The following is a 19,192-nucleotide window of genomic DNA, read 5'->3' as shown; positions in this document are numbered from 1 at the left end:
ATCTGCCTGCCTCAGTCTCTCAAAGTGCTGGGATTACAGGTGTGAGCTACCTCACCCAGCCTAAACTTTTTTATTCAACTAATTCATATATAAAGGTCTAGAAAATCATAAGGAGAAAAGGCCCTTAATGAAAACCAACAGCCATCAATCATATCCCATTCACCATCCCTTCCATCCAGCTCCCAGAGGCAACCACTTTTAACTTTTTCAGCTATTTCTTCTGGCAGTTACTGCCTAACTCTATATTATGTGCTTATAATGTCACTTCTTTTTTCTTTTTTGAGATGAAATTTCGCTCTTATTGCCCAGGCTGGAGTGCAATGGTGTGATCTTGGCTCACCACAACGTCCACCTCCCAGGTTCAACCATACTGAATTCAGTATGGTTCATGCAGAACCATACCCAGTTAACTTCTGGGTTTTTAGTAGACATGGGGTTTCATGACGTTGGCCAGGCTGGTCTCAAACTCCTGGTCTTAAGTGATCCATTTGCCTTGGCCTCCTGAAGTGCTGGGATTATAGGTGTGAGCCACCGTGCCTGGGCTAAAAATCTCTATTATTTAGAGCTGAAACATTTAATCATTTTTTCTGTATTTTCCACTGCCTGCCTTCATGCTCTAATTTCCAGATAGCTTCAATTTCATCCTCCAATCTGTCTAGTTTTCATTTCTGTTGTTACACTCTTAATTTCCAAGAGCCCTATCCTCTGAATATTCCTGTTGATGGTATCCTACTCTTATTTCCCCATCAGATTATCTTTATTTCTCTACCAATATTTTAAAGTTTCTTCAAAAAGAGCTGATAGACAGGCTGAGTGGGTAGGTAGGGTTTGTGCACAGGGGCCATCACTGTTCAGTAGCCTATCAGTACTACAGGTCTTTCTGCTTGGATTAGTCAGATTCCACAAGAAAGTATACAGAATAGTTAAGAGCCTATGCCCTGAAATTAGGCTACCTGGCTTCAAATTGCAGCTCCAACTGTATGACCTTGGGCAACCTAACCCTAACTTTACCTTCCTTTTGTCCCAGGTTTTTTGTTGTTTTTTTTTTTTTTTGAAACAGATGCTCACTCTATCACCCAGGCTGGAGTGCAGTGGTGCTAACTGCAACCTCTGCCTCCTGGCTTCAAGCAATTTACCCTGCCTCAGCGTCCCAAATAGCTGGGATTACAGGTCCCTGCCACCATGCCTGGCTAATTTTTGTATTTTTAGTAGAGTCAGAGTTTCACCATGTTGGCCAGGCTGATCTCAAACTCCTGACCTTAAATGATCTACCCACCTTGGCTTCCCAGACTGCTGGTATTACAGGCATGAACCACAATGCCCATCTTGTCCCAGTTTTTATCAATCTTAAAATGGAACAAATAATACTACCTACCTCCTGAGTGTTGTGTGGATTAAATAAAACAACACAGATCCAGGACATAAAACTACATTTGGCAATTAGCAAACATGCTATGAATACAGCTATTATTAATGTTGCACATTATGTTACTACAGTTGTCTTTTGTTTTTTAATTTTTTTTAATCTCTCTTGTTTTTTGATTTTTGAGACAGGATCTCACTGTTGCCCAGCCTGGAGTACAGTGGTGCAATCTTGGCTCACTGCTACCGCCATCTCCCAGGCTCAAGTGATCCTCTGACCTCAGCCTCCCAAGTAGCTGGGACTACAGGCATGTATTAGCTGTTCTTTTTTTTTTTGAGACAGAGTTTCGCTGTTGTTACCGAGCCTGGAGTGTAATGGCACAATCTCGGCCTACCGCAACCTCTGCCTCCTGGGTTCAAGCAATTCTCCTGCCTCAGCCTCCCGAGTAGCTGGGATTACAGGTTCGCGCCACCATGCCCAGCTAATTTTTGTATTTTTAGTAGAGACGGGGTTTCACCTTGTTGACCAGGATGGTCTCGATCTCTCGACCTCGTGATCCACCTGCCTCGGCCTCCCAAAGTGCTGGAATTATAGGCGTGAGCCACTGCGCCCAGCCTCTTCTTTTTTTTTCTTTTTTGGAGATGGAGTCTCGCACTGTCACCCAGGCTGTAGTGCAGTGGCTCGGTCTCAGCTCACTGCAATCTCTGCTTCCTGGGTTCAAACAATTCTCCTGCCTTAGCCTCCTGAGTAGCTGGGACTACAGGTGTGTGCCACCACGCCCAGCTAATTTTTTTTGTATTTTTAGTAGAGACAGGGTTTCCCCATGTTGGCCAGGATAATCTCAATCTCCTGACCTCGTGATCCATCTGCCTCGGCCTCCCAAAGCACTCGGATTACAGGCATGAGCCATCACGCCTGGCCCTGGCTAATTGTTTTTTTGTAGACATGGGGTTTTGCCATATTGCCTACATTAGTCTCAAACTCCTAGGCCCAGAAACTCAAAGTAACCTGCCCACTTTGGTCTTCCAAAGTGCTGGGCTTACAGGTGTGAATCACTGTGGCCTACAAGCAATTTTTAAAAAATCAATAAAATGGCCAGGCATGGCAGCTCACACCTGTAATCCCAGCACTTTGGGAGGCAGAGGCGGGTGGATCATGAGGTCAGGAGTTCAAGACCAGCCTGGCCAAGATGGTGAAATCCCATCTCTACTAAAAATACAAAAATTAGCCAGGTGTGGTGGCCAGCGTCTGTAATCCCAATTGCTTGAACCCAGGCAGCAGAGATTGTAGTGAGCCAAGACTGCACCACTGCACTTCAGCCTGGGTGGCAGTGAGACTCTGTCTCAAAAATAAATTTTTTTTGTAGAGACAAGGTCTCACGGTTTTGGCCAGGCTGGCCTAAAACTCCTGGCTTTAACTGATCCTACTGCCTCAGATTCTCAATGTGCTAAGATTACAGGCATGAACCACCACACCCAGCCTCTCTTTTTTGAGACAGAATCTTGTTCTATCACCCAAGCTGGGAAAGCTGGGAGGTTCAACGTGAACGTGGCTCACTGCAACTGCGATCTCCTGGGCTCAAGGATCCTCTTGCCTCATCTTCTCATGTAGCTGGGACTGCAGGCACACACCACCACACCCAGCTAATTTTTTCTATTTTTTATAGAGATGGAGTCACATTTTGTTGCCCAGGCTTTGCTTCCCACTTTGGGAAGCCGAGGTGGAAGGATCTCTTGAGCCCTGGGTCTTGAACTCCTGGGATCAAGTGATCCTACCACCTCAGCTTCTCAAAATGCTGGGATGACAGGTGTGAACCACCATGCCTGGCTTTATAAAAATACTTTCGGCCAGTGCAGTAGCTCATGCCTGTAATCCCAGCACTTTGCGAGGCTGAGGTAGGTGGATCACTTGAGGCCAGGAGTTCAAGACCAGCCTGACCAAGATGGTGAAATCCCATATCTACCAAAAATATAAAAAGTTAGCCAGGTGTGGTGCCTGGCACCTATAATCCCAGCTACTTGAGAGACTGAGGCATGAGAATTGCTTAAACCCAGGAGGCAGAGGTTACAGTGAGTCAAGATTACACCTCAGCACTCTTGGCTGGGTGATAGGATAACTGTCTCAAAAAAAACAAAACAAACAAAAAACTTTCATACGCATTGTCATTTGATCCTCACCACACACACACACACACACACACACACAAATAATATAATAATTTGGCCAAAAGCACCTAGCATGTTCCAAATGATCATCTACAGTTATTTAGTTTTTCTAGTTAATCTTTGACCTTTGGACATTCAGGTTTTCCTAATTTTTCACTAATATGAACATCCCAAAAAATAAATAATGGGTTAAAAACGAATCTGGAAATTAAGGCTGTGCAATGCCTCACTGAGTACTTCAAAGACTTGGCAGTACTCAAAACACCTGTGTCATGACTGTTCCTCTGCAGCCCAACAGCAGTCAGTCGTAACTGTTAGGCTGACCAACTTGCTTTTGTTCCATTTTATGCTCTCAGTGGACAAAGCTAGTGAATGGTGCATCAGGGCTAGAATTTAGGTTTCCTGACTCTTAAGCTGTCTCACCAAGAAGAAAAACGGGAAATAAACTGGAACAGTGTAGACTGGAATTGAGCCCTCTCATAGCTAAGGAGTTGAGAAATGTAAACTTTAACCCCTTGGACAATGGGAACCTTTGAACGCTTCTGAGCAATGGAGTGACAACAGGATTCTAAAAATACTATGACATGGGCATTAAAAAGCCTTATTCGGTTGTGTGATCTTGATCTCTTAACTCTGTCTTTAGGTTCATCTTGTAAAACGGGGATAATGGGAAGACCAATCTCAGTGATTCTGAGGATTAATTCTGAGGATAATACATGGCAAGGAGTTAGCATATTGCCTGGCCCAGTGTGTGAATGGTAGCTGTAATTTTTTAAGAAAGTGATGTTACCAATGACGGTGATGATATGGAATTCATTGGCAGGGTGAAACAAGCAGCCACAAATAGAGTCAGTGGGAACAGAAATAAGAAACATATTTGGGGACCAGGCGCAGTGGTTCTTCCTTTAATCCCAGACTTTGGGAGGCCGAAGGGGGTGGATCACAAGGTCAGGAGATCAAGACCAGCCTGGTCTACATGGTGAAACCCTGTCTCTACTAAAATACAAAAAATTAGCTGGGCATGGTGGCATGTACCAGTAGTCCCAGCTACTTGGGACGCTGAGGTAGGGGAATCGCTTGAACGTGGGAGGCAGAGGTTGCACTGAGCTGAGATCATGCCACTGTACTACAGCCTGGCGACAGGGTGAGACTGTCTCAGAAAAAAAAAAAAAAAGGAAATAAATAGGCTGGGCGCAGTGGCTCATGCCTGTAATCCCAGCACTTTGGGAGGCTGAGGCAGGCAGATTACCCAAGGTCAGGAGTTCGAGACCAGCCTGACCAACATGGAGAAACCTCATTCTACTAATAATCCAAAAATTAGTCAGGCGTGGTGGCGCATGCCTGTAATCCCAGCTACCCAGGAGACTTAGGTAAGAGAATCGCTTGAATCCAGGAGGTGGAGGTTGCAGTGAGCTGAGATTGGGCCATTGCACTCCAGCCTGGGCAACAAGAGGGAAACTCCATCTCAAAAAAAAAAAAAAGAAATATACTTGGGGCCTTCTCAAAATAAGGCACAGTGGTGGGATCACAGGGACACTGCTAACAGGAAATAAAGGAGAAGGTTCAGTAGTGGTCAGCATGACACTAGAAAAAATGAGTTCATCACTAAAAATGGTTTAAATGTCTTACCTTTCAGTTATCATCCTAAGTATAATACCAGGATTCACTTGGGGCCTGTACCCATCCCTTTCATCCCTACCCCAGGCCCCTAATTCCCACAAAAACTACCTGTGGTATTATGGGATGTGGTGATGAATATAACATGCCCATGGTACCCTGAGGCCTACAGAGAAATGAGCGTATCCGCCAGCCACTGAGCATGCTCTCAAAGACCAGGGGAGGGGCTGGGTTGTGGTACCAGACAGACAGCTGGCGTCATACATGCCCACCCATCTCATGTTTCAGGTAACATTCCCAAGAGAGAGATGGAAGGAGAGTAAGGCTTAGTATAAGAGCCATGGGTCCTCAAGGGAGCTGCTACAGTTCTGAAACAGACTTCAGGGAAGGATGGAACAAAGAGCTTTTCGCCCTATCCTTGGGGATGAGCTCAGGTTTCCAGGTGATGCCCAAGGGATGGGGAGAGGCTGGGGGAAGCTGATCTCTCAGCATAAAGGAAGCTGTCTTTCTCTCTTGTCACATCTATAACCTCTCAAATATCCAGCTCAGTTCCATTAACTGTTAACACAGCCAACTTGAGCTCAGACCAGACTAGAAACCTTCAGAGCCACAGAAGAGTTAAGGTTACGGTGAGCTCCTATTGCTGCCAAAGGTGGATTTTAAAGAACTAGGATCTGTCCCTTTCCTGAAGAGTACTTCCTCCATATCCCTACAGGGCACACGCTGGGGGGGCTGTGATGAATGGGTGTAGTAGTTTGGAAACTCTAATGGGACTGCCCTGGGTCCTTCTTGTCTTGCTCCAGGTACTCTGGGCCCAGTGTCACCATGATTCACTTTTGTTTGGCCCACACGGCCTATTGCTTGCACTGCTGGCTGCTGAGAACTCACCAGCTCAGGCTGCAAGTGTCCCTCCCCAGCTCACTGTGACAATAAGGAGTCCATTTATTTCTGTGGCAGTCTTGAGGCTTAAATTTTACTTTTAAATTTAAATTTACTAATCTTGGGCTTGGAACAGTGGCATGTGGCTGGAATCCCAGCTACTTGGGAGGCTGAGATTGAGCCACTGCACTTTGGCCTGGTTAAATATATATATTTGGTAGTGATGGGGTCTTGCTGTGTTGCCCAGGCTAGTGTTAAACTCCTGGCCTCAAGCGATCCTCCCGCCTTGGCCTCCCATGGTTCTGGGATTAGAGGCATGAGCCACCACACCTGGCCAAAATAATTGATCTTTAAGCTTTAAAAACATAGGGGTGTAAATATGAACATCACATTTTATTTTATTTATTTATTGAGATGGAGTTTCACTCGTTACCCAGGCTGTAGTGTAATGGTGCGATCTCGGCTTACCGCAACCTCCGCCTCCTGAATTCAAGCAATTCTCCTACCTCCCGAGTAGCTATGACTACAGACACGTGCCACCATGCCCAGCTAATTTTTGTATTTTTAGTAGAGACGGGGTTTCATCATGTTGACCAGGATGGTCTCGATCTCTTGACCTCGTGATCCGCCCGCCTCGGCCTCCCAAAGTGGTGAAATTATAGGCGTGAGCCACCACGCCCCGCCCTAACATAACATTTTATAAACATTAAGCCAGGTTTTTTGTTTGTTTGTTTTTGAGATAGGGTCTCACTCTGCTGCCTAGTACAGAGCAGTGTAGTACAGTGGAACCATCATTGCTCACTGTAGCCCTTAAATCCCAGGCTCAAGAGATCCTCCCACCTCAGCCTCCCAAGTAGCTAGTACTATAAGCACTCGCCATCACTTCTGGCTAAAAAGTCTGTTTTGTTAAAAATAACTTCTCAAAACAATAAGTAATTCTGTTTGGCTTTCCCTGTCACATATTTCGGGATGCTCAGTATTAAACCTATGTTGGTTAACAGTTAAATAATGAGGCTGACCTCACCACCTCTCAGGATTTACATCTCTAAAAGGATGCTATTTCTTTCAAAACAGTACCTTTAAGTATGTAACTATGTTCTTGTTCCAACAATGCTGCCATTAAATACTCCTGGGGATATATTTTGAAACTGCATATTTATTGGGGATAAATCTGTCTTTGGAGGATATATCTGATTTCTGTGAATGCCCTAAAGTTATTCAGGGCTAAACCCAATTAATAAAATAAGGTGAATTTAATAGTTTGGAGTGAAGAAGGGAATTAGAATGATTAGTCAAAATGGGAACGATTTGGTCAGGCGTGGTGGCTCACAGCTATAATCCCAGCACTTTGGGAGGCTGAGGCGGGTAGATCACCTGAGGTCAGGAGTTGAAGACCATCCTGGCCAACATGGTGAAAGCCCATCTCTACTAAAAATACAAAAATTAGTTGGGCATAGTGGTGCGTGCCTGTAATTCCAGCTACTCGGGAGGCTGAGGCAGGAGAATTGCTTGAACCCGGGAAGCGGAGGCTGCAGTGAGCCAAGATCGCACTATTGCACTCCAGCCTGGGCAACAAGAGCGAAACTCCTTCTCAAAAAATAAAAAAATCAGGCCGGGCGTGGTGGCTCACGCCTGTAATCCCAGCACTTTGGGAGGCGAGGCGGGTGGATCACGAGGTCAAGAGATCGAGATCATCCTGGTCAACATGGTAAAACCACGTCTCTACTGAAAATACAAAAAATTAGCTGGGCACGGTGGTGTGTGCCTGTAATCCCAGCTACTCAGGAGGCTGAAGCAGGAGAATTGCCTGAACCCAGGAGGTGGAGGTTGCGGTGAGCCGAGATCGTGACATTGCACTCCGGCCTGGGTAACAAGAGCAAAACTCCGTCTCAGAAAAATCAGTACCAACAAAGCCTTCTACATAACAGGAGATCAATAAGTGGTAGCTATTATTAATATTCTTACTGAAGTATTATTAGATGTAGTTTTGTTAGAATGCAATGGATCTCAATTCATCTTCATTCTGTTTAAATCTCTGTAGTTAAATGTAACATTTTCACCAAACAGACCTGAATTTGGTTTCTGGAAGCTATTTCATCACTAAGCGAGTAATGTAAAATGTAATTCAATGTGTTCCATGCAGCCAGTGACAGTGTTCTTGGTTGGGATTACCAGTCTGGCTCTCCAGTTCTGTGTTCTACTAAGGTAGGTTCTTATACCTGGCAGCTCAACGTGCATTTCTTACCTGTGGAGATGGCTTGAGTGCTCTCTGGGATTCCTCTTATATGTTTAATTGCAGCCTGCCCCATTTTTTCTGCCCTATTATCAAGGGCAATCACCTACTTCACTTCTTTGAAAAGCCAAAAATCTTAATACGGTGAAGATAGCCATGGGTACACCGAGTTTAGCTTTTAATCCACACTTACTTCTTCTGCCATAGGAAGCCATTAAATGGGAGACAATGAAGGGACCAATGTCTCAAATTACAGACTCCCTGGAGACCAGTCCCAACAGTCTAGCATTAACTAATAACTGCAGGCTGAGGGTGACAGGCATGCCCAACCTGATTATTACTTAATATGTTATTTCAGATTCTGTCTTGGAAATTATTTTTAGCAGAAACAGTCAGTTAATAACTTTAATTCTAAAACAACTTGAAAACTGAGAATCTACTTAAGTGATGGGGAAAGAGAGGAAGCTGCAACACACCTTGTAATTCGCTGAACTCAAACTTACCAGCTTCTACTACAGAAAGTCTGCGCATAGTAAGTCATTTTTCCTTACTACAGGTCAGAATTCCAATGAAATATTTTTTCACCAAAACTGCAAATTAACATGAATTTTAAAAATAGTCAACAAGGCCAGGAGCTGTAGCTCACCCTGTAATCTCAGCACTTTGGGAGGCCAAGGTGGGCAGATCATCTGAGGTTGGGAGTTCAAGACCACCCTGACCAACATGGAGAAACCCCATCTCTACCAAAAATACAAAATTAGCCAGGTGTGGTGGCGCATGCCTGTAATCCCAGCTACTCAGGAGGCTGGGATTCCCTTGAACCTGGGAGGCGGAAGTTGCAGTGAGCCAAGATCAGCCATTGCACTCCAGCCTGGGCAAAAAGAGGGAAACTCTGTCTCAAAAAAAAAAAAAAAAGAAAGAAAAGAAAAAGAAAAATGGTAAACATTATTTATCTACCAATGATGACATTAATAACTCTTACTATTACTTCTGAACTGTTTTTGTAGCATTCGTTTACTGTCATGGTAAAAGAACCAAGGTTCTCAAGAGAAGTGAGTTGCCCAGAGCCAAGATGAACCCAGTGCCAGAATAAGAATGACAGTTCAAGGATTAGCACCTTCTGGTGTTAGGCTTATGCCACAGATTTCTCATAATAAGTAGTAAATTAATGTATCACCCAGTGTACGGACTTTTAGGCCCAGATCTTCCCGATACTGCAGCCAACCTCTCCTGTACTGCCTGGTTGGTAATATCATCTTTACCTTCTTCACAATTGGTAAGTATATCTACTACAAATAGTAGCCAGACACTGCTAGAACAAAAATTCTAGGACAGGGCTCTCTGCTCTTCAGGAACTCACAGACTAAAACTTAAAAAAAAAAACAAAACTCACATCTAAAATTCAGGTGAAGGGAATCTTTAAAAACTTCATAAGTATCTCTTTTAGTTAGTTAGTTTGTTTTGTTTTGAGATGGAATTTCACTCTTGTTGCCCAGGCTGGAGTGAAATGGTGCCATCTCAGCTCACTGCAACCTCTGCCTCCTGAGTTCAAGTGATTCTCCTGCCTCAGCCTCCCGAGTAGCTGGGATTACAGGCATGTGCACCATGCCCAGCTAATTTTGTATTTTTAGTAGAGACTGGGTTTCACCACCTTGGTTAGGCCAGTCTCAAACTTCTGACCTCAGGTGATCCACCCACCTTGGCCTTTCAAAGTGTTGGGATTACGGGCGTGAGCCACTGCACCCAGCCTCTCTTTTAGTTGTTCTATAATTTGAGTAAGAAACCAAATTAAGTTAAATACAAATTCCTTCTGTTGTAAAATTCTTTACAGTTATAATATTAAAGAATCAGGTTTAGTTTTCATTTAATAAATAGTTACTGATCAAGAGATGATTCTGGGTAGAAAAACAAGGACAATGACAACTTGAAGTCAAAAACTGATATAGGGCTGGGCCCAATGGCTCATGTCTATAACCCCTCTCAGCACTTCGAGAGGCTGAGGTGGGAGGATCGTGTGAAGTCAGGAGTTCAAGACCAGCCTGGGCAACATGGTGAGACATCTCTACAAAAAATAGAAAAAGTTAGCTGGGCAAGGTGTCATGCACCTGCAGTCCCAGGCACTTCGGAGGCTGAGGTAAGAGGGTTACTTAAGCCTGGGTGGAACTTGCAGTGAGTCATGTCATTGCACTCCAGCCTGGGTGACAGACGGAGGCCCTATCTCCAAAAAAACCAAAAAGACACAGAAGAGTTGGTCTCCATTCTCAACATTCTGAAATGTGGAGAAGTTTGAGAAATATTTTAGCTAATGGATCTTAGTTATATTTTTCTTTGAATGTGCTTCCAGGAGTGATGTATAATTTCAGCAAAAATTATGTTCAGATTTTTAAAAATGAAAAAATAGGGCCGGGTATGGTGGCTTACGCCTGTAATCCCAGCACTGTGGGAGGCCAAGGCAGGTGGAGCAGTTCTTATTCTGGCACTGGATTCATCTTTGCTCTGGGCAACTCACTTCTCTTGAGAACCTTGGTTCCTTTACCATGACTATAAATGAATGCTCCTGACCTCACTCCTGAGGTTAGGAGTTTGAGACTAGCCTGGCCAATATGGTGAAACCTTGTCTCTCCTAAAAATACAAAATTAGCCAGGCATGGTGGCACCTGCCTGAAATCCAGCTACTCAGGAGGCTGAGGCAGGAGAATCACTTGAGTCTGGGAGATGGAGGTTGCAGTGAGCCGAGATCACGACACCGCACTCTAACCTGGGCAAGAGTGAAACCCTGTCTCAAAGAAAAAAAAGGTCAGATGCGGTGGCTCACACCTGTAATCCCAGCACTTTGAGAAGCTGAGGCGAGTGCATCACAAGGTCATGAGTTCGAGACCAGCCTGGCCAATATGGGGAAAGCCTGTCTCTACTAAAAAAATACAAAACTCTGCCAGGCATAGTGGCATGTGCCTGTAATTCCAGCACTAGGGAGGCTGATGCTGGAGAACTGCTTGATCCTGGGAGGCAGAGGCTGCAGTGAGCCAAGATCATGCCACTGTACTCCAGCCTGGGTGACAGAGCAAGACTTCTTCTCAAAAAAAAAAAAAAGCATACAACCTATGTCAAAGGAAAAATGAGTCTGCCTAGACTGGGCATTTCTGTTCCACAGTAGGAAAGTAAGGAAACAAACTGTATTTAGGTTTGCATTCAAAAATATGTTTCTAGCCAGGAACAGTGGCTCACACCTGTAAACCCAGCACTTTGGGAGGCCAAGGCGGGCGGATCACCTGAGGTCTGGAATTTGAGACCAGCCTGGCCAACACAGTAAAACCCCATCTCTACTAAAAATACAAAAGATTAGCCAGGCATGGTGGTGCACACCTATAATATCAACTACTAGGGAGGCTGAGGCAGGAGAATTGCTTGAACCCAGGAGGCAGAGGTCACAATGAGCTAAGATTGAGCCACTATACTCCAGCCTGAGTGACAGAGTGAGACCCTGTCTAAAAAAAAAAAGGAAGAAAAAAAGAATGTTTCCGAGATGATTAAACCTAAAAGGTTTCTGAGATGATTAAACCTAAAAACTGATGCTGTTCCTCTGTCCTTTCAGGGTTTACTGTGCTGTTTGTTCAGATGCAGCCAGTGCCACAGGCACTGAAGGGGATATTTTCTGCATTTGCTGTAGGATCCTTCAGTGAAGGAGTCTGCACGGTGGTGTTAACACTTTTGGCAACAGATTCTGTATGTTTTTAAATACTGAATTTCTGAAGGCTCATATCAATCTGAAAGTCTGGCTATAAATAATATGCCTTCGATATTTATTTTCTATTGACACCAAAAATAGAAATATGTAGAGATGAAATTCCTAATTAGGCACGTGCTACCGGTAAAACATTTCACTGGGGAAAGTTTAAAAATTCCACAAGAGATTTTTCTTTTTGTAGGTGAATTCTACTTTACTAGAGTTTTGAAAAGTAGTTAAGATATTAATCAACAGTGAAACTGAGGCTGGGCACAGTGGCTCATGCCTATAATCCCAGTACTTTGGAAGGCCAAGGCAGGTGGGTTGCTTGAGCCCAGGAGATGAAGGCCAGCATAGACAATGTGGCAAAATCCTATCTCTACAAAAATGAAAAATTAGCGGGGGGGGGGGGGAGTGGGGAACAGCTGGGCAAAGTGGTTCACACCTGTAATCCCAGCACTTTGGGAGGCCGACGCAGGTGGATCCCCTGAGGTCAGGAGTTTGAGACCAGTCTGATCAACATGGAAAAACCCCATCTCTAAATAAACAAAAAAGAAAGAAAGAAAAAAAAAATTAGCTGGGCCTGGTGGCACATGCCTGTAGTCCCAGCAACTTGGGAGGCTGAGGCAGGAGGATCACATGAACTGGGGAAGTCAAGGCTGCGGTGGGCCATGCTGACACCACTGCACTCCAGCCTGGGTGATAAAGCAAGATCCTGTATCAGAAGAAACAAACAAACAAACAGTGAAGCTGCCGGGTTGGGTTTGACACAGTAAACAGCAAGACTTCTCTCTCATACTAAATTGGCAACTCCATTTAAATCCTTGTGGCAAAATATTTTTAACACATTCCGATTAAAAGACCAAGTATTCCTTACAGTGTCTTTTCTCTCTCAACTATAGGAAAAAACAACCCCTGAACTTTCCTACTTGTCTGTGCTGCTGTCGGTGAGCAGCTTAGCTTCTTCAGGTAAGCAAGAAAACTTCCCAAGTAACCTGTCCTTGTCAAAGGCTTACCAGTCCTTCAAGGCAAGTAACTACTCAACCAGCACTGTGATGTTGCAAGGGGAATATTAAGCTCCAGTTCCCTTTTATCTTTTTTTTGAAACGGAGTCTCACTCTGCTGCCCAGGCTGGAGTACAGTGGCATGATCTTGGTTCACTGCCACCTCCTCCTCTTGGATTAAAGCGATTCTTCTGCCTCAGCCTCCCGAGTAACTAGAATTACAGGCGTGCAAGACCACGCCTGGCTAATTTTTCTATTTTTAGTAAATGCGGGTTTTTGCCATGTTGGCCAGGCTAGTCTTGAACTCCTGACCTCAAGTGATCTGCCCATCTCAGCCTCCCAAAGTGCTGGGATTATAGGCGTGAGCCACCGCACCCAGCCACTCTAGTTCCACTTAAAGCAAGAGATCCAAGAAGCTAAGAAGTATGAAAAGCAAAGCAAAGCGAATAGGGGAAGGAAGGGTTAGGATGGGTTATGAAAAGCCATCCTTCTCATGTTACCTCCCTGCATTTAATGAGATCCCATTCTTCATCCTGCAGTGCTTTTCTCAGGCCTGGGGCTGATCTGGCTGGTCAGGGTGACCTGTCGAAGGCCAGAGGCTAACTCAGCAGTCTGAACCATCTGGGTCCTGTGTTTCCTGCCTGAGATACACGTCTCTGGAAGGCTGGGCCTGTCCCAGCAGCACTGCCACCTGTCAGCAATCACATGATCATCTCCTATCCTGCTATTTCAGCTGAACAGCAGAGCCAATGACATGAAGCATGTCAAAACCAGTCATTTAGTAGAAAATTATATTATGCCGGACGCGGTGGCTAATGCCTGGAATCTCCACACTTTGGGAGGCCAAGGTGGGCTGATAATTTGAGGTCAGGAGTTCAAGACCAGCCTAGCCAACATGTCGAAACCCTATCTCTACTGAAAATACAAAAATTTGCCAAGTGTGGCTATGGGTGCCTGTAATCCCAGCTACTTGGAATGCTGAGGCAGAGACTCTCTTGAACCAGGAGGCAGAGCATGCAGTGAGCCAAGATCACTCCACTGCCCTCCAGCCTGACAGAGCAAGATTCTGTCCCAAAAGAAAAAAAAAAAAGAAAGTTGCATTTAAGTATTAATGAACACTCACTGACAACAGATAAAAAGAACAGTCCTGCTGAAATCACAGGACTGACATCATAACCAAATTCCCCTCAAATAAAGATCTCCTAACAAACAGGAGATTATTTCACAATGATTATTTTGACTTTCTAAACCTCATTTTTTGTTCAATGAAGCTTACTGGCATCAGCTAGGAGATTGCCATAGAAATAAGTGCTGCAAAAGAGAAAGGAAAATAGATATCTTAGCAACTAAGTTTAGTTTCAAAAGAACCCAGTAATTCAGACTCTGTATTTGAACAAAATCAATTTATTGCTTCTTTAAAAATGCAGTGGGGCTGGGAACGGTGGCTCATGTCTATTATCCCAGCACTTTAGGAGGCCGAGGTAGGCAGATCACCTGAGGTCAGGAATTTGAGACCACCCTGGTCAACAAGAGTAAAACTCTGTTTAAAAATAAAAATAATAATAATAATAATAATAATAAAAAAATTCTGAAGTATTTTTGGTAGGGACTAGTTACTCACAGATGGGCTCAGTGTCATTAAGGACTGGATACAACTTCATTTTCTTACAAGGTCTTGCTCTGTCATCCAGGCTGGAGTGCAATGGCACAATCACTGCAATCTCTCCCTCCCAGGCTCAAGCGATCCTCCCACCTCGGCCCTCACCCCAAGAAACTGGGATGACAGGAATGCCCCGCCAGACCTGGCTACTTTTTTGTAATTTTTTTGGTAGAGACAAGGTTTCACTATATTACCTGGACTGGTCTCGAACTCCTGTGCTCAAGCAATCCACCCGCCTTGGCCTCCCAAAGTGTTAGGATTACAGGCATGAGCCACCTTGCCTGTAGAACTCCATTTCTTGAGAAAAAGAATAGTACTGGCTGGGTTCGGTGGCTCACAACTGTAATCCCAGCACTTTGGGAGGCTGAAACGGGCAGATCACAGGTCAGGAGATCGAGACCATCCTGGCCATGGTGAAACTCCACCTCTACTAAAATACAAAAAATTAACCGGGCATGGTGACACGTGCCTGTAGTTGCAGTAAGCCAAGATAGTGCCCCTGCACTCCAGCCTGACAACAGAGCAAGATTCTGTCTCAAAAAAACAAAAAACAGTACTAATGGGCAAGAGGAACATATTCAGTATAAAATCTCCCAAAGCATCTATGATAGGCATAGCACCTGAGCAAGTGGAAACAACTGTTCATTTGCTCTCTTCTGGAGAGGAAGTTACCTAATATATACCCACTATCCCTTGACGCCACCAATATTTTCTGATCACCTTCCACATCCTAGACACAGCACTAAGTTAGGAATTAGAAACTGGAGCAATCACACAGTAAGAATGAAATTCCTTTGAAGTAATTCTATTACCATGATTGATAGAAATGATTCAGAAACAACACAGCTTTTACATTCTCTAGACCTCATCAACCAATTTTTGTTTAGACAGTGTCTCACTCTGTTGCCCAGGATGGAGTGCAGTGGTGCAATCTCAGTTAGCTGCCACCTCCACCTCCTGGGTTCAAGCAATTCTCCCCCTTCAGCCTCCTGAGTAGCTGGGATTACAGGTGCTCAAAACCACACCCAGCTAATTTTTGTATTTTTAGTACAGACACAGTTTTGCCACGTTGGCCAGGCTGGTCTCAAACTCCTGACCTCAAGTGAGCTGCCCACCTTGGCCTCCCAAAGTGCTGGGAATCCAGGCATGAGCCACATCATCCAGCAAGAATGTTCTAAGCAAAGGTAATGCAAGAGTCCCAAGGCAGATGCGGGTCTGTCATGCCGCAGGAACAGATGAAGCCCAGCATGCCTGGAACAGAACTGAAGGAGGAGAAACAGCAGACACAGAGAGGAAAGAGGAAGACACTGCAGGGCTTTGGGCAGAGAAGTGACATGATCTGACATATTTTTAAGGATCTCTCTGGTGGCTGATGCTGAAAACAAAGCGCAGGGAGAGGCAAGGGGGCAAGTGAAGACACAAGATGGGAGGCTACCGCAATAATCCATGTGAGAGGTGATGCTGACTGGCCCAGATGGTGGCAGCAGAGTGGTAAGAGTCATTTGGATTCTGGGTGTATTTGGAACATACCTCCAATGTGATTTGCAATGGATGGAAATGTGGGCTGTGAAAGAAAGAGTCAAGGATGACTCTACAAGTTTTTGGCCTAAGCAGCTAAAAGAACAGCACTATCTTTAATTGAGAAGGGAATGATAGTGAAGCATGATGCCTATAGTACCAGCTATCTGGGATCTTGAGAGCTTGTTTGGAGTTCTAGCAGGGGAGTGCAGCTACTCATATACCCCGACCGAAGACCAGTCCTCCTCTACTGGGGACGGTCATTCTCTTTGATGGAGGGTGCAGCTTCAGGAGGGACATACATGGAGCCGTGAGGGAGGAAGGGGACACCCGCCTAGCCAGCCAGATCAACCCTGGTGATCAACAGCATGACAGATGTCACAGCCAGATTGCCCTCACATCCTACTTGGAAGGCTGAGGTGGGAGGATCACCTGAGTCTAGAAGTTCAAAGCTGCAGTGAACCATGATCATGCCATTGCACTCCAGCCTGGGCGACAGAGCAAGCCCGCACGTCTCCAAAAAAAAGAAGAGTAAGATGGCTATGGAGTAGGCTTGAGGGGAGTATTAGGAGTTGAGTTTACCGAGTTAAGTCTGAGACACCTATTAGATATCTATCGAAGTGGTGATACTAAATAGGCAAATGGGAGAACAAGCCGAGTTCAGGGGAGAGGTACAGACGTACAACAGACTAGAGATTTGGATATATCTGCATATAGATGGTGGATTTGTCTTCTTGGGCAGTCATATTTAAAATACCACAGACTGGGTGACTTAACAGAATTTTACTTTCTCATAGTTCTGGAGATTAGAAGTCCAAGATCAAGCTTTTGGCCACATTGGTCTGTGGTAGCAGGTCTCTTCCTGTCTTGTAGATGGCCACCTTCTTGCTATGTCCTCACATAATCTTTCCTCAGTATGGAGGAGTAAAGGGCAAGCTCTCCATTAATTCTTCTGTTAAGAACACTAGCTCAGGCCCAGCATGGTGGCTCACGCCTATAATCCCAGCACTTTGGGAGGCCGAGGCAGGTGGATCACGAGGTCAAGAGATCAAGACCATCCTGGTCAACAAGGTGAAACCCCATCTCTACTCAAAATACAAAAATTAGCTGGACATGGTGGTACATGCCTGTAGTCCCGGCTACTTGGGAGGCTGAGGCAGGAGAATTGCTTGAACCCAGGAGGCAGAGGTTGTGGTGAGCCGAGATCACGCCATTGCATTCCAGCCTGGATAACAAGAGCGAAACTCCTTCTCTAAAAAAAAAGAACACTAGGCCGGGCGCGGTGGCTCAAGCCTGTAATCCCAGCACTTTGGGAGGCCAAGGCGGGTGGATCACGAGGTCAAGAGATCGAGACCATCCTGGTTGACATGGTGAAACCCCGTCTCTACTAAAGATACAAAAAATTAGCTGGGCATGGTGGCGCATGCCTGTAATCCCAGCTACTCAGGAGGCTGAGGCAGGAGAATTGCCTGAACTCAGGAGGCGGAGGTTGCGGTGAGCCGAGATCGCGCCATTGCACTCCAGCCTGGGTAACAAGAGCGAAACTCCGTCTCAAAAAAAAAAAAAAATACTAGTCCTATCGGATCAGGGCCCCACCCTTATGACCTCATTTAACCTTAATTACTTCCTTACTCCAAAACAACTACACCCAGAGTAATAGCTTTGATTCTGAAAGTTCATGTTCTTACCCTTCATGCAAGACTTAACAATGGTACAAGCTATTTAAGGCAGACATTTAAAAGAGGACCAACTGTTCAGAGAGTCTTTGGCTCCCGGTACTTCTTGTTAGCCGCTCAAGTTTCATGTGGCCAGCAATTTCCCTGCCTAGCTGGAGCAACTTGGGTTCTCTGGGCTCCCATCCCAAGTCCAAGCTGAAGTGTCCTCAACTCCACCAGCTGCCAAGGAGCATTTATCTGGTTTCCCAGTGACTCCCAGTCTGGAGGTTACTTTCCCCAGTGCTCTCTCCCATGGTTTCCTAATATTATTTCTCTTTTCTCCAGTTTCTTCTCTGCCTTCGGTCTGAAGGTGTATATTCTATTTTTGTTTCAGAATGAATTTCTCTTATGCACTGAAAATATGTTTTCATTATCCATTAACTCTATGGAGAACCTAAAGGTATATAAAAACACCCTTAGCATAGAACTGCTGAGTGACGCAGATATCTCCATTGCTTCTAAGACTGCACATGCTGGGCCGGGCGCGGTGGCTCACGCCTATAATCCCAGCACTTTGGGAGGCTGAGGCAGGCGAATTACAACATCAGGAGTTCGAGACCAGCCTGGCCAACATGGTGAAACCGAATCTCTACTGAAAATACAAAAATTAGCTGGGCGTGGTGGCACGCGCCTATAATCCCAGCTACTAGGTAGACTGAGACAGGAGAATTGCTTGAACCCAGGAGGCAGAGGTTGCAATGAGCCGAGACCATGCCACTGCACCCCAGCCTGGGTGACAGAGTGAGACTTTGTCTCAAAAAAAATGAGACTGCCCCTATGAACAATTCTACCATGAACACTGATGTCCTGTGGACTACTTCAGGAAGATGGACTGAGAACATCATTAAATGATTTCCACCCAGTTTCTGAGTAACTTTATTTTTAAGTTTTCGATATGGGGGTCTCGCTATGTTGCCCAGGCTGGGATCAAACGATCCTCCCACCTCGGCCTCTCAAAGTGCTGGGTTTACAGGTGTTAGCCACTGAGCTGGTCAAGGGCAATTTTTTAAGTGCTGCCCAACAACTCATTACCTCCTTCTCAAGGAGCATGAGTGGCAAACCACTTCCAGGAACGCGGAGGTGCTCTTTTACAGACTTGGAAAGAAGGATTTAGGAGGAAAGGGAAGTCATTCAGAATGAAGAATTTCCTCCTCTGACGCCCAGCCATCCCCCGTTAGGCCTAAGGGTGCCAGACCTCAGGACTTTTCTGGAAAGGGATTTTTCCTACCGAAGGTGAATCCATCCGTTCCGAAGGTCAGAAGCAATTTTACCGAAGTTTTTGGTTCCACTGAAAAAAATGTTAAGGGTCAATCA

The 19,192-nt window shown here is 45.1% G+C and overlaps 2 protein-coding genes across 6 annotated transcripts in view; one reads left to right on the top strand and one right to left on the bottom strand.

Moving 5' to 3' along the window:
• NMNAT1 (nicotinamide nucleotide adenylyltransferase 1) overlaps positions 1-19,192 on the bottom strand; it is a 34,719-nt gene that overhangs the window by 14,716 nt on the left and 811 nt on the right. The window contains exon 2 of one of the 5 annotated variants that reach the window (XM_078330329.1): positions 19,107-19,166. The exons of 3 other annotated variants lie outside the window; for them this stretch is intronic. Coding sequence is in view for 1 of the 2 variants with exons in the window: in XM_078330326.1 (XP_078186452.1) it covers positions 13,486-13,495 (10 nt within the window). In the remaining variant the exon portion in view is untranslated. Of the gene's footprint in view, positions 1-13,485; positions 13,644-19,106; positions 19,167-19,192 lie in introns of those variants that run through there. One more of the 5 variants, XM_078330326.1, reaches the window with a different exon arrangement.
• LOC144576930 (uncharacterized) lies at positions 5,971-14,214 on the top strand. Its single transcript, XM_078330333.1, has 5 exons — positions 5,971-6,044; positions 9,439-9,533; positions 11,850-11,980; positions 12,884-12,950; positions 13,525-14,214. The coding sequence occupies exons 1-5, from the start codon at positions 5,971-5,973 to the stop codon at positions 13,599-13,601; spliced, it is 444 nt and encodes a 147-aa protein (XP_078186459.1). The 3' UTR covers positions 13,602-14,214.

The sequence above is a fragment of the Callithrix jacchus genome, chromosome 7, assembly GCF_049354715.1.
Source record: "Callithrix jacchus isolate 240 chromosome 7, calJac240_pri, whole genome shotgun sequence".
NCBI classification, from domain to species: Eukaryota; Metazoa; Chordata; class Mammalia; order Primates; family Cebidae; genus Callithrix; species Callithrix jacchus.
This window is presented reverse-complemented; position numbering and strand designations above follow the sequence as displayed.